Source organism: Passer domesticus, chromosome 8, assembly GCF_036417665.1.
Source record: "Passer domesticus isolate bPasDom1 chromosome 8, bPasDom1.hap1, whole genome shotgun sequence".
In the NCBI taxonomy this organism is placed as follows: Eukaryota; Metazoa; Chordata; class Aves; order Passeriformes; family Passeridae; genus Passer; species Passer domesticus.
This window is the reverse complement of record NC_087481.1, coordinates 42675541-42688908: the sequence shown is the minus strand read 5'-3', so window position 1 is coordinate 42688908 and position 13368 is coordinate 42675541. Positions and strand designations below refer to the sequence as shown.

Genomic DNA, 13368 nt, shown 5'->3' with positions numbered 1-13368 from the left:
GTGAAGGCTGCCTTGGAGTGGAAGTTTCTTCAGAAAGCAGCAGGCTGCCAGGTTTATTTGCACCTTTCTCTCTAAATTAAACCAAACTCTGATTAACAGAGCAGTGCATTAAGAAAAAGTAACTTCTTAATTAAGAGAAATTTGGGAAATTTTGTATCTCCAGAGGAAAGATTTAGTAAAGCTTTCAGTACAGACTTTGTAGGGAGCTATGTTGATAGGAACTGTAACACAAAGTGTTTATACATACTGCAGCATCTATTTAATTATTTTCTTGGTTTATAGCAACAGAGGTTCATATAATGTAAATATTTAGAAATAATTATGATTTCAACACAACCTTATTAATTGATTTCTCTTATTTTAATAATTGACATAGCACATCTAATTTTTAGTTAAGAACAATTTGTGAAACAATTCTGGTCATATTAATCAACTGCTGGCTCCAAGATAATGAAATACTTACAGCCTCTGGTGGGTTAGCATGGACTATAAAATGTGCTAAATTAGAGACACCAAAAGCTTGAAATAGCTTTTATGAGGTAGCTTGAGGGAAAACTTAAAATCGTTTGTAGGAAATAGCTTTTATCTACCATTTGGCATTCATTTTGCTAAAGCTGTAGATTACATTTCCCTTTGTTAAGAATAAAGAAATAAACAGAGCCTAATTTATGCAGCTAAGAGATTAATGTGAGCATAAATCTTTCCTTTTAATAGAAATTCCTCCCATTTTAATTATTGATAACAGTTCAACTTGCTCAAAAGGGGGAAAAAATAGCATTTTAAATTTATTCCGCTTCTTTTACTCTGCACTTTTTCATGGGTGAGGAAAAAGGACTACTCCTGTTTTTCTCTCTACCCTTCCCTATTCGCCTACCCAAATGCATTGGCGGCATTATTTTCTTAGGGAAAACATACGAGGAGGTGGCTACACTTCTGTACCGTACTAACAATCCTGGCTGAATCGCCCACCAGGCTCCCATGTCCATCGTGCCCCGAGCGTGCAGGCGGAGCAGGCAGCAGCTCTGGCAGGGAGCGATGCGCTGCCCTGCTCGCCCACACGGCAACGCCGCCGGGCGCACCGGGGCCAGCCCGGCTCTTGCGCGGGGCGCGGAGCCCGCTGTAGGGAATTCCCCGCGTGGCAGCCGGGCCAGGCCAGGCTGCGGTCGGGGCAGTGCCCCGGGGCCGTGCCCGGGCCCATGAGCCCGGCCGGGCTGAGCTGAGAGCGCTCAGTGCCGCGGGCACACACAGCGGGGCTTTCACTTCGGGCGCGCAAATGACGCCACAACGCCCCTAAAATAACTTGGCGTCACCTTTCCCCAGTGTTTTATCTCTTCTGCTCGGAAACAGCCGCGGCCTGCGCGGCCCCCTCCGCTCTCCGCTCTCCGGCGGGGTCAGAGCTCCCCCTCCCGAGGCACCACGGCCTCGCTGCGCCCCGGCACCGCTCCCGCTGCCCTCGCCGGGTCTCTCTCCGGGGGACGCCAGGAAGGAAGCGGCGGGGCGCTGCCTCCTGTCCCGGCAGGGGCGCTCCGCCGCCGCCGGGCTCGCAGGCAGGTACCCGCCGCGGGAGGGCCGGGCCGCCCGGCCGGTTCCAGGCGGGGCCTGGCGGGGGGTGGCGGAGCCGGGACCCGGTGCAGCCTCCCCCGCGGGTGCTCGGCGCTGCGGGCGGGCGGAGGGAAGGCGGCGGGCGGCGCAGGGCGGCCGCACCGCATGCGCAGGAGGGCAGGTGTCGCCGGCAGCCGAGGAGCCGCCGGGAGCATCGTGGCAGCTCCGCGTCCTCATGGTGCTGTCTCAGGGCGGAGAGGGCGACGGTGCCCCGGCAGCGGGCGGGCAGGAGCCGGAGGTGCCGCCGGGCCGGGAGGACGGGCCGGGCGCGGTGCAGCCGTGCCCGGCGCCCGGCGTCGAGGCGGCGGGTGCCGAGGAGCGCCGCGCTTGTGGCTGCTGCTCGGGCATGTCCTGGCCGTTCTGCTGCGAGGCGCCGGGTGAGGAGGGGGAGTCCGGCAGGCGGGGCAGGGGGGCAGCGCGTCCCGGCTGGGCTGCCCGCTCTCGGGGTGACATTGCCGGGCCGCGGGGGATGAAGAAGTGCCCGAGGGCATCGGGCCGTCCGCACGTGGCGGCGGGCGAGGAGCGGGCTCGGGCGGCTGCAGAGGGCGCCCGCCCCGCCGGCGGCTGAGCCGCCTCGCCGCTTCCGAGCCGTCCCCGGCGGCGGCGGCTCGCACCTGGTGCCCGCGGGTCACCTGCGAGCGGATTCGGCCTCGCCCTCTTCCTCGCGCTCCTCTTGACCGGACAAGCGGGGCCCGGCGGAGGATTCAGCGGCCGGCAGGCACGAGCTGCTCCGTGCCCCTGTGCCCTGTGCCGGGCGCGGCTCGGGCCGGGTGCCCGGTGCTCCCCGGCCCTCAGCGGGCAGAGCGCGGACACCGCTCACCCCCGGGGCCGGGCGGTTCTGTCGCCTTTGTGAGAATCTCGGGAGCGATTATTCCTCGGGAAAAGAGTACTTCCTGTTTTTAAAGTTTTAAAGAGTTGACAGGTTTGGGTAAATAGAGGTGCCTTCTGCTTGTGTGGACTTTTAGCACTGTAAATGCGTTTGAGAGCGCGCTTTAGTTAGTCCACGTACTTGGGACTGCGACTTCCTGATAAAGCCACAAATTGATAAAGCCACAAACGTATTGGGAAATATGGAACATGTAGATTTAAAGTGGAGTTCTCCTAAAACATAAATGCCATCTTAAAATAATTTCTGAAGTTATCTGGAGTACTTTTTTTTGAAACGACTTCACTGAAAATGTGTTTGTCATTAAAATAACTGTAATTGGCTTTCCAGAAGAAAATAGATTTGTGGGTGAGCTGTGGAGAGGCCAGAGTCCTTCATCAGTGAAGTTGACATTAGTGTCGCTTCTAAAGCAAAGCTTGGGGCAAAACACCCAGTGTTTGAAATTCTGAAAAACTTTCATTAATTAACCAGAAAGAGTACTTCTGTTTTGGGTTGTCTGTCTCACAAAATTTTAGACTGAGTTGATGACTGAAGACTATGAATCACTCCTAGATCTTGTCTGCATGACCATGATTAGTTCCAATGCAGGCTGTTGTGCTCCTGGCACTTTACAGAAGTCAAAGAGAGCTCTTCTGCTTTTTATAATGTGGGGAATCTTCTGCCTTTCCTGAAGGTCTGGGAGAATCATCTCGCTGTCTCTCTTTCCCCTAGCCAGTACTCTTCTGCCTCTTCTGCCTCTCCTGCTGTTCCTGAGATGCTTGTATGTGAGGAGTGTGGGGTTTTTTTTATTGCATGCGTTTTGCAAGTATAAAAACTGTATGGAACAAAGTACAGCATTAAAAATGCAATTAGAATTTACAACTAAAACAGGTCACAGTGGGAGGCATTTACCTATGACTTAAAACAGGAGTGGAAGATTGTTTGAAAGCGTGTGGAGATGGCCAGGAAATAAAACTGGAAAAGTAAATCTGTAGCCACTCAAAAAAGAGGACTTGGGTACTGCTTGAAATCTTTTGATTTTCAGGCTGCTACATTCTTTGAACAAAGCACGAGTGCTTGACTGTTTTGATGGTGTCAGGCTGGTATTCTGAGGCTTAATATTTTGTGGGGTGGAAATGTTATCTTAACGTAACTTCTCCCTAAAACTTACTTTGAAATAAGTACTCCTTAGAACTGCAGTTCTTGTTTTTGGTGGAAGAACTTGGACCATTCTGTTTTTAAAAGGAAATAAAACACTTTCTTATTACACTGAGTACATGCTTTGGCAATTCAAGATGTTGATGGTTTAAATTCTAGTATTACAAGATTCTGAAGATTCTGTTTTTGATAGGCTTGGTCTATTGGGTAGCTTACAGAAATTAGTTCCTTCTGATTTTTGTTTGTCCCTTGCAATCCAAAGTTTAATTCTGGGTATAAGATCTTTTCACTGTATTTTGCTTTAATTTGATTGGTTTTCCATTTCAACGCTTCCTTTATTTAGGTTGGCTTCATTCTGTAATAGAGAAGCTATCATGCCTGAGATAAAAGTTAATAGTTCTGTTTGTGCTGTGTTCATCCATAAGCCAGCCTGGGTTTGGATTTCCCATTTCAGTTATAAGCCAGTCTGGTTCCCCTTGTTTCAATATCAGAGACTGTTAATTTTGTAGTTCTGTTATGTGACTGTGTGGATTAAGGCATTACATAGTTTATGAACATTTTTTAAATCCACTTTGTTTCATAGTTGGTAGGTGTCCTGGTCCAGTGTTGGTTTGTGGTAGTTTTTATAGTCACTTTATGCAAGAGGCTGTTGCTAAACAGAAATATTTCAAATAGAAGCTGTAACTCAGCTGCAATGTGGCAGGATTCCTTGAGAAGCAAACCTTTTGCCTACTTCAGGTTGTGGTTGCTGTTGTAAAGCCTGGGTCCCTAGGACTGTCAGCCTGCAGTCTCCCTTTCTAGGCAGTAAGATCCAGTTTCTCACCCTTGAGTGCTGATCTCAAGGAGGATCAAAATGGTTTGTGACAAGTTTTGTTAATTTAAAAAACCCCAAAACTCTCAAAACCATACTTCGTTGCTAAGCAATTTGCAGCGGTACTCAGCCGATGTTTTAGAGGATCTGTAAGGCTCACAGGCTGCCACACTAGTGTGAGATGAGGCACCCTTTTATCAAAACACTGCTTCTGGGACATGGAGTTCTGGCTCCTATCTTTAGAGGGAGTCACAAGAAAAGGTCACTCCCAATGTTTTATGCAGGTAGAGAAAAAGAAAGAGATAGTGAGGTGACATCCCACTTAAATTTTTAGATGGGCTCTATTTCCCTTGGTGTTCACCTCCAGGTTCAGTGGAAATACTGTTGCTTTTATGCAGCAAAGCAATAACAAAAAAGGCTGATTTTTTTGGAGATTGCTGCTGCTGACTTTAATACAGTTCTCAGTCGCACAGTTCTCCCTCTCCTTGCTTGCTTTTTTTTTTTAATTAGTTTAATGTAGAGAAAATGAGTGGAATGAGGAAGAGTGTGTTGTTGAAGAGAGCCTGAGGCAATGAGGAAACTTTAATAGAAACATTAGACTTGGGAAACTTTTTGGGAGGGGAAGTCTGATAAATAAGAATAAACTAAGATCTTCATGGAATTACGATAGATATCAGGCCTTTGATGTTCTAACATTAGTTACTTAAATTTATTCTGCTTCAAAATCTGTATTTGATGCCTATTTGAAGAACATATTTGGATTCTTACAGCAAGATAAAAATGTTATTGGTCTAGGTCAGATTTAGAGTGATTTAGCTGCAAAATAAACATGAGGTATAACAAAAATGAAGTTCTGTACATAGGTTTTATATTGTGTATTTGTGAGAAAGGAAATTAAATTTTTGCTTAGGAACCTTTGTTAACTAAGCAGCTGATTCCCAAGATAATAGTTTCAGAATCTGACCATGGACTTTGTAGCCAGTTACATTTATTGGTTCCTGGGCAGAATTGTGACTGGTCCCGTGCTAGTCTGATACCTGCAAGAAGTTAAATCTACTAACTCATGTAGAACTGCAACGTTTTGTATCCCAGGTGTTAGAGTTCATCTCTTACACCCTGTTTTAAGAAAAAAAGAAGACCCATGATGGTCAGTGGAAAGTATTTTCATAATAGGTTTGGTAAATACACATAATATTTGCATTTGTTTCTTTGGTTCCCCTGTTCTCCATCACAAAAATCACTACAGATCCGTGGAGCACTGCAGTCTGCAGAGCTGCCTGATCAGAGAAGTCTTCTAATAGATCCTTATTAACTGTAGTTTATCTTTTGCAGGGGCCAAGAAGAAAGCTAGGTGCCCAGGACTTGGTCTGTTTTATACCATGCTGTCTGCCTTCCTTTTCTCAGTGGCCTCCTTGTTTATTAAAAAAATAGAAGATATCCATTCAGTGGAAGTGAGTGCATTTCGATGTGTTTTCCAAATGGCATTTGTCATTCCTGGTTTAATATACTACAAGTAAGTGTAAAAAAAGTTTAAAATTCAAGTTATTTCTTAAAACTAGATCTAGAATTATCACTCAAATATGATTGCAATGCAATGTTATTTTAGTTTGCACTTCAGCTGCATAACTGCATTATTTTAGATTAGTTGGTTGTTTGTTAATACGATTCAGAAAACTGAAAATCTTTGACTCCCTGAATGGTAGAGGCTTCTACTAAGATTATTGTATCAAATGCTTTGATTTCCACAAAGGGGTGATCTTAAAAAAACAGTTGGTAATTTGTAGATACCCTTGGGTTATTTTGCAAGTGAAAAATTAATCACTAGAAGAACAGGTTCTGGACTCTGAATGTGATTGGGGGTCATGAAAGAAATAAAATGGTCTGTGATCAGATAGTTAAGAATATTTGGGTATGAAACTCCCTTGTCTAGAAAGGTGTGTACTATACTTAAATATGTTTGGATGTTAGTCATGAAATAAGCGAGACAGTGACATTAATGTGACATTTCTGTTTTTCAGAACAGGGTTTTTGGGACCAAAAGGCAAAAGAATTTTTCTTTTCTTTCGAGGATTCCTTGGCTCTGTTGCAATGGTTCTTCTCTACTACGCTTACCAAGTCATGCCACTAGCTGATGCCACTGTTATAACTTTTACCAGTCCTGTTTTTACGTCATTGCTGGCATGGATCTTTCTCAAAGAGAAATACACCCTTTGGGATGTTCTGTTTACTCTCTTTGCAGTCGCTGGAGTGATTCTTATTGCCAGACCACCATTTCTGTTTGGCTCACGTGTTACAGGGATTGAAGGAAGTTACTCAGATCACGTTAAAGGAACTGTAGCAGCGATTGTAAGCACCTTTTCTGCAGCTTCAACTATTGTTATACTAAGGAAGGTGGGAAAGTCTGTGCATTATTTTTTGTCAATTTGGTATTATGCAGTCATTGGATTAATTGGATGTGTTATAGCATTGTTTATTTTGAATGAATGGCGTTTACCACATTGTGGTAAAGATAGGGTTTTTCTAATATTAATAGGCTTGTTAGGGTTGGGGGGTCAGGTATTTCTCACAAAAGCATTACAGATAGAGAAAGCTGGACCTGTATCAATAATGAGAACAATGGATGTGGTGTTTGCTTTTATTTTACAAGTTCTTTTTCTCAATCATCTGCCAACTTGGTGGACTGTGGGTGGTGCCCTTTGTGTAGTAGCCAGTAGTTCTGGAACTGTCATTCGTAAGTGGAGACACAGTGTGAAAAAAGCTAAACAGAGGGGACTCTAACAGTATAGACACCAATTCACTACACAAACAAGCAATCTTGAAAGACATATAAATATAATATTTATTTTTATTTATTTAAATATCCCATGTACCAAATTGTAGTACCAAATTATATCCAGTAAAATAAGTTGATATTTTTTTAACCAAAATTGAAGATGTTCTAGCAACTCATGAGGTATATACTTTCCTTTCTTATATTTAGGTATGCTAATATGGGCACTAGAAAGATACTTCAAAGATGTTGCTTCCTTTCAAAAGTGTACAATATTTATTTTTATAAAGTTCCTGACTCTCCACTTAGGCTCTGTTTTTTCAGAGCAGTGGAAATAAGTCTCCCAGACTTAATAATATTCTGTGCTGGATTACCACAGGGATTGCAGTACAAAAGTTAGAAGGGAATGAAGAGATGATAATCCTTAAACAACCAGTTTTTATAGAACAGATAAAGGTTGTACTTCTGTAAGCTTTCTAATTATTATTTTGCACATGCAGATGCCAAATGCAGATTTAATTTGGATTCTAAAAAAAACAAAAGTGATTTAATTTTTCCAGGTAATATCAAGAGAAAATTAACTTGTGAAAATTACCTATCAGCTTTGCTTTTTTAAAAAAAAAGTGTTTTAAGTGTTTGTACTTGCTTCACAGACATAGTGAAACAACCTAATCACCTTTTTTTTTTCAAAAGTAGTTTTCCCTGTAAACATGTCTTTAGTTGCTGCAGTCTCAGTGATGAGAGACAACAGTTCTGCACCACACATAAATTAGCCCTTTCTTCTGGAATGGACTGCTGTGCTGTAGCTGCACTTTTCTTTATTCTATGCAAAAGATTATATTTTTTAGGTATTTAATATAGGTTATATTTAATGCTTCTTATGACCCTTTTTAGATCCTTTTATACAAATGTTCTTTATGAGACCAAGTTTGAGTCTCCTTTGCCTTCATAAACTTAGAAGAATTTACATTAAATCTTTTGCCTGTTTCCTAAGAATGTACAAGAGTGCAATGTAATTGCAGCTTCACAGAAAATGCAGGTTGGCCAAGGTCATACAGAGATTCTACAGAAGAGGTTTGAGGAAAGCTTGGTGGAAGGGTGACACTATGCACACACATCACATTCAGGCATCCACACTGCGTCAGACAGTCCTAGTGGGCAACTTCAGTCCCACTTTTCATGCTGGCCCTTTTAAGTCTGTGTTTATCACTTCTCTTACACATCTTCTCACTTTTGTAGGCTTTATCTTGAATGCAACAAATGCTTTATCTTGAATGCAACAAATACGAAAGAAAAATAGTTTTATTACTGATGTTGGTGTCCTTCACATTTCAGGAGGACTAAACGTTTAGTATCAGGAAGTGGAATTTTCCCAATTTGAAACTTTTGGGTCTTGTCTCAGTAAAGTGTCAATTTTAATTGGAATCTTTATTTGGTCCTTCGTATCTTGAGGAGGTTTTCAATTACTTACTCAGTCTAGTGTTTTTCTAAAAGAGAATGCTGTGTTCTATACACTTGTTAGATGTTTTTTTTCTAAATCACTAAAAGTGGTGGACATTTTCTTTGATTTGTAGGTGTCTGGTCACATGTCTTTGCCAATAAGCATTGCATCCTGTCAGGGCAGATCCAGGGACTTCAATCCCAAAGGCATGGAATGCAAATAGTACTTTAGGGTCAGAGTATCATAATATACTGAGTCAGAAAGGGCCTGTCAGAATCATTGAGTCCCACTCCTGGCCCTGCACAGGACACCCCAAGAGTTACACTATATACCTGAGACCATTGTCCAAACGTTCCTTGAATCAGACAGGCTTGGTGCTGTGACTGCTTCCCTGGGGACCTTTTCCAGTCCCCAGATATCCTCTGGGTGAAGAAACTCTTCCTAATATCCAGCCTAAACCTCTCCTGACTCAGCTTCAGGGCATTTACTTGAGTTCTGTCACTGACTACAGGGAAAGGAGATCAGCACCTGCCCCTCGACTTCCCCTTATGAGGATGTTGAAGACCTCAGTGAGGTGTCCCCTCAGTCTTTTCTTCTCCAGGATGAACAGACCAAGTGACCTTAGCAACTCCTCATAAGTCTTCCCCTGCAGACCCTTCTCCATCTTCATGGCCCTCCATTAAGCTCTCTGAGAGCTTTATGTCTTTCTTACCTTATGGCACCCAAAGCTGCCCCCAGCACTCAGTGCAGAGCAGAGCGGGACAATCCCCTCCCTCCCCCAGGACACCTTGGCCCTCCTGGCTGCCAGGAGGGACACTGCTGACTCTTGCTCACCTTTTCATCCACCAGGCCCCCCAGACCCCTTTCTGTGGTGCTGCTCTCCAGCCTCTCCTTTCCCAGTCTGTCTGTTGCCACACCCCAGGTGCAGAATCTGTCACTTGACCTTGTTAAACTTCATATGTTTGGTGATTGCCCAGCCCTCTAATTTATTGAGGTATCTGCAGGGCTTCCCTGCATTTGAGGGAGTCAACAGCTCCTCCCAGTTTAGTGTCATCAGCAAATCTGATATTCCTTGGAGTTCTGCATGCAAGTCATTAATGAAGATGTTGAAGAGAACTGGGCTGAGCTAGAGCCCATTAGAGACTGGACACCTGATGTCACCCCATTGTCTGTAACTCTGTGCCTGACCAGTGAGCCAGTTGCTCACCCATCGTGTAACACAGTTATCCAGCTGTGTGCTGGACATTTTGTCCAGAAGGATGCTGTGACGGTATCAAAAGCTCTGCTGAAGTCCAAAAAGATTATGTGTGCTGTGCTGGCTTTCCTAGATTGACTGGATGGGCTACCCTTTAGTAGAAGGAAATCAGGTTTGACAATCAAGACTTGCCATTCATGAAGCTGTGCTGGCTGGGACCAATGACTGAATTGTCCTCCAGGTGTTTTTCATTACCTCACAGAAAAACCTTTTCCATGTATCTGGATATGAGGAGCTGTCTTTGTCCAAGTTTCTGTAGTTAAAACCTGCACCCTGAATCTGAATGTGTTTATGGACATGAGAAGATTCCACTTGAGTGGTAGAATCAGTTCCTGCTTACAGCTGACTGTTCTCTGCTTTTCCTGAACACTGAAGCTCAGCTACTGCTGACAAGGTCAGGAAACTGCTTTATTATCTCTTAAAAGCCTCACATAATAAAAAAATTCATTTTTTGCTTAAATACTTGAAACTCTGAACTGGGATTGTTTTTTCTGCTGCTTAACCATCACTGCCTTTGAGAACAGCTTTCAGGGGAGGGAAGGAAAACAGACTGCATTTTTTTACTACTTCACTTCACATGTAATATGCAGGTGTTTGAATTGCCACTTACAAAGGTGTGGTTCCAAAGTTGTTCAGATTGATGCCAACTTGGATTGTCAGCTAGCCCTGCTCTCTCCCCTTGGCTCAATGCTTATGTGGTTATGTGATGGGCTACCCCAGGGAGCTGATCCAGGACATATCTTCTTAGTAAGGTTGTTGGAGAGGGCAGAACTGGAGTAGCCTAGACTTGATGACAGTATAAAAACATTAGGAACTAGAATTTGGTAGTGGTTTAAATTACATCATATGAATGCTGCTTTGTCAGTACAGAAGAAAGATTATGTGGACGCTTGCATTAAAAGGCATCTGTGTGATTTCCATCAGTCTTGTTTACACTTAGTAGAGAAGAACAGTTTACTGAAGAAAGGATTGTTTTCTAGCCCTTAACACATAAGTAAATGTAGAAAATATGCTGCATGACCAGAAAACAACATCTAGGTATAGTGGTTTGTAATTTTTGTCTCAAGTTGTAGCAGAAACTCTTTTAATTTCTTGTGCCAAAACCCCCAGATGATTGGTTTTTTTCTTTGTTGAAACATACAGGGTTTCCTTATGGCTTCATCTGTTTATTTCCTCTTGCTGTTCTTAAACCTTGCTAAATATTTAAGTTGTTAAAATAATAATCTAAACCAGATCCTATGTTGGAGGGTGTGTGTTTTGGAATGTTGTTTTGATTTTGATCGATCTTTTAGGGAACTATGTAACTGGAATGAGAATGAAGGACTTAAGTAGGGCTTCTCTATCCATAAAGCATGACAAGCTAGTTTTTGTAATTGGTTTTTTTAGATGATGTTGGGAATGAAAGACATTTAAGCTTTAAGTTCTTCAACCACCTCAATTTTAAAATTTTTCTTCCTCTCAAATATAGGCTCAAAGCCTAAATATTAGTTGCAAGCCTTAAAAATAATGAAACTACAACAGTGTGGATACCATGAAATGCTGGGGTTTTTAAATTGAAAATATTTCTTAAAATTTCTGTTGGGATTGTAAAACTTCTTCAAAAATTAAGTTTGAGGATCTGAAATGAAACTGGCTGAGCCTTGATTCTTTTACATTTTGATCTTCTTTAGCTTTTTAATACAGCAAATTTCTCAGGGTCAAAAGTTATTTTTCTGAGCTTTGAGTCAGAAATATATTCATGTTCATTGTCTATAATGTCCTGCTGTGATCTTTACTTTATAAATATGGTATTCTAATAGCAACTCCTTCCCATGTAATATGATGGAATATTGTTGTATTGCAATTGCTTTGTTGTAATGTTAAGTTTCTCTTGAATTTCAACATATTCATTCAATGTTCTGATTTTAGTGGATTCTGAATAGGAGTAATAATTAATAACTGGTTATTTTGCACAGAAACATAGGGATAAAAAGATTTAGTTACTGATGCATCATAAATTTGGTTCATTTGTTCTTCACTATGCAAGACACTGTAATTGCTGGTGGTCTTCAGTGAGACTTTGTAGCCTTAATGCCTTATGTATCCAACTCTTCTTTAGAAAGCTGATGGCTTTGTACTGTCACTGTGCAGCAGCCAATTTCTTTCAGGTTCAGTTGGTTGTTTAAAGTATGCTCTAAAAGCCCTTTAAATAAGTCTACACCGAGAATTTGACAAGCTCATTGTGTAGACAAAGGTGATCTATACAATTAAAATGGATTTCCAGCCTCTGTCTAACACCAGGCATGAAATACCCTCAACATAACAGCATTGGTGATATTACTAGTTAAATGTGTAATTTTTATTCTGAAAACAGATTCCCAATTCCAAAACGTGGTGCAAGATGGCTCTTCCCGGAATTAGTAATGATGAAATGGATCATACTTCCCTTGATCATAACTTAAAAAATAACAACTACTCCCATGGTATTTTCTCTTCCTTGAGCTTTTGTTTAAGAGCTGTCTGTTGGAGAGTTTATTTCTAGGGAGGCAGCCTCTTTTGAAGTTATTTCCTTGCTAACTAGCAGTAGTTACCCAGGAAGAGTCTGATTTTTAGTTCTGTAACTTACCATGATTACCATGGCAGGCTCATCTGTGGCATCAGCCACACAAGGGTAATAAAAACATTGTCTCTGCATGGATTCAGTGTTGGCAGTGCTGACAGCAGATGTGATCACTGACCTCAGCAGGACATTGCAGCTACCAGCAGAATGTTTTTGGGGTCATAACTGCCTGTATATCCAAAGAAAAGTTGTGGCTTTATGTTCCTGCAGATGCAGGTGACTTCAGGGGGGAACACACATAGAGTTCTATGGTGATAACTTCTGTATATCAGAATGAGTAATTTCCTATGTTATGTGAATTACTGTTTGACAAAAAGGGGGGAAAATACCCTCAGCATTAATTAAAGGATTTTTGCTATGTCCTATATATTGTTAAATATATGTTGATTATATGTTTTGTAGAAGTTACTGGCTTTGTTATGTAGTAGTATATTTTTATAGACAATTCTTATATATTGAAATGTTAAGAATATTTTCATAAGAGATTTATATTCCTCATTGCTAATAAAAGTATTCTGAATAATTAATCTCTGGTTTTGCATTGATTAGTGGAATATAACTGAATGCATTGATTGTAAAACTTAGTGAAAGAACTGTTAATCAAACAGTCCCTGGTATACATGAACATAGGCCTCAAATTCTAATATCATGCTGTATCACTTTTTATGCCTTGCAACAAGCTAATGAAAAAATAAAGCTTCATCAACTTCCACACATTAATTTCTTAACTGGAAACACTGTAGCACTGACAGATCAGTAAAGTTACATTTTCCTGTGTCCAAGTGGCAGTCTGTTTTTTGTTCTATTACTATACATCATGATGGGAATTCAATTCTTGTCCCACTTGTTACAAGGTGATTCACCCTT

General features: G+C 42.0%; 1 protein-coding gene across 1 annotated transcript; it reads left to right on the top strand.

Annotated features, from left to right (window-relative positions):
• Positions 1-1568: 1568 nt before the first annotated feature.
• On the top strand, positions 1569-13028 carry SLC35G1 (solute carrier family 35 member G1). The gene is made up of 3 exons (XM_064430868.1): positions 1569-1979; positions 5769-5949; positions 6455-13028. The coding sequence occupies exons 1-3, from the start codon at positions 1778-1780 to the stop codon at positions 7212-7214; spliced, it is 1143 nt and encodes a 380-aa protein (XP_064286938.1). The 5' UTR covers positions 1569-1777; the 3' UTR covers positions 7215-13028.
• The last annotated feature ends 340 nt before the right edge of the window (positions 13029-13368 follow it).

Excerpts from the sequence above, each read along its gene's own strand:
- SLC35G1 (XM_064430868.1), top strand. The coding sequence starts at position 1,778 with ATGGTGCTGTCTCAGGGCGGAGAGGGCGACGGTGCCCCGGCAGCGGGC. Across the intron at positions 1,980-5,768 it reads GTTCTGCTGCGAGGCGCCGG|GGGCCAAGAAGAAAGCTAGG; the intron begins GTGAGGAGGGGG and ends TATCTTTTGCAG. Across the intron at positions 5,950-6,454 it reads CCTGGTTTAATATACTACAA|AACAGGGTTTTTGGGACCAA; the intron begins GTAAGTGTAAAA and ends TCTGTTTTTCAG.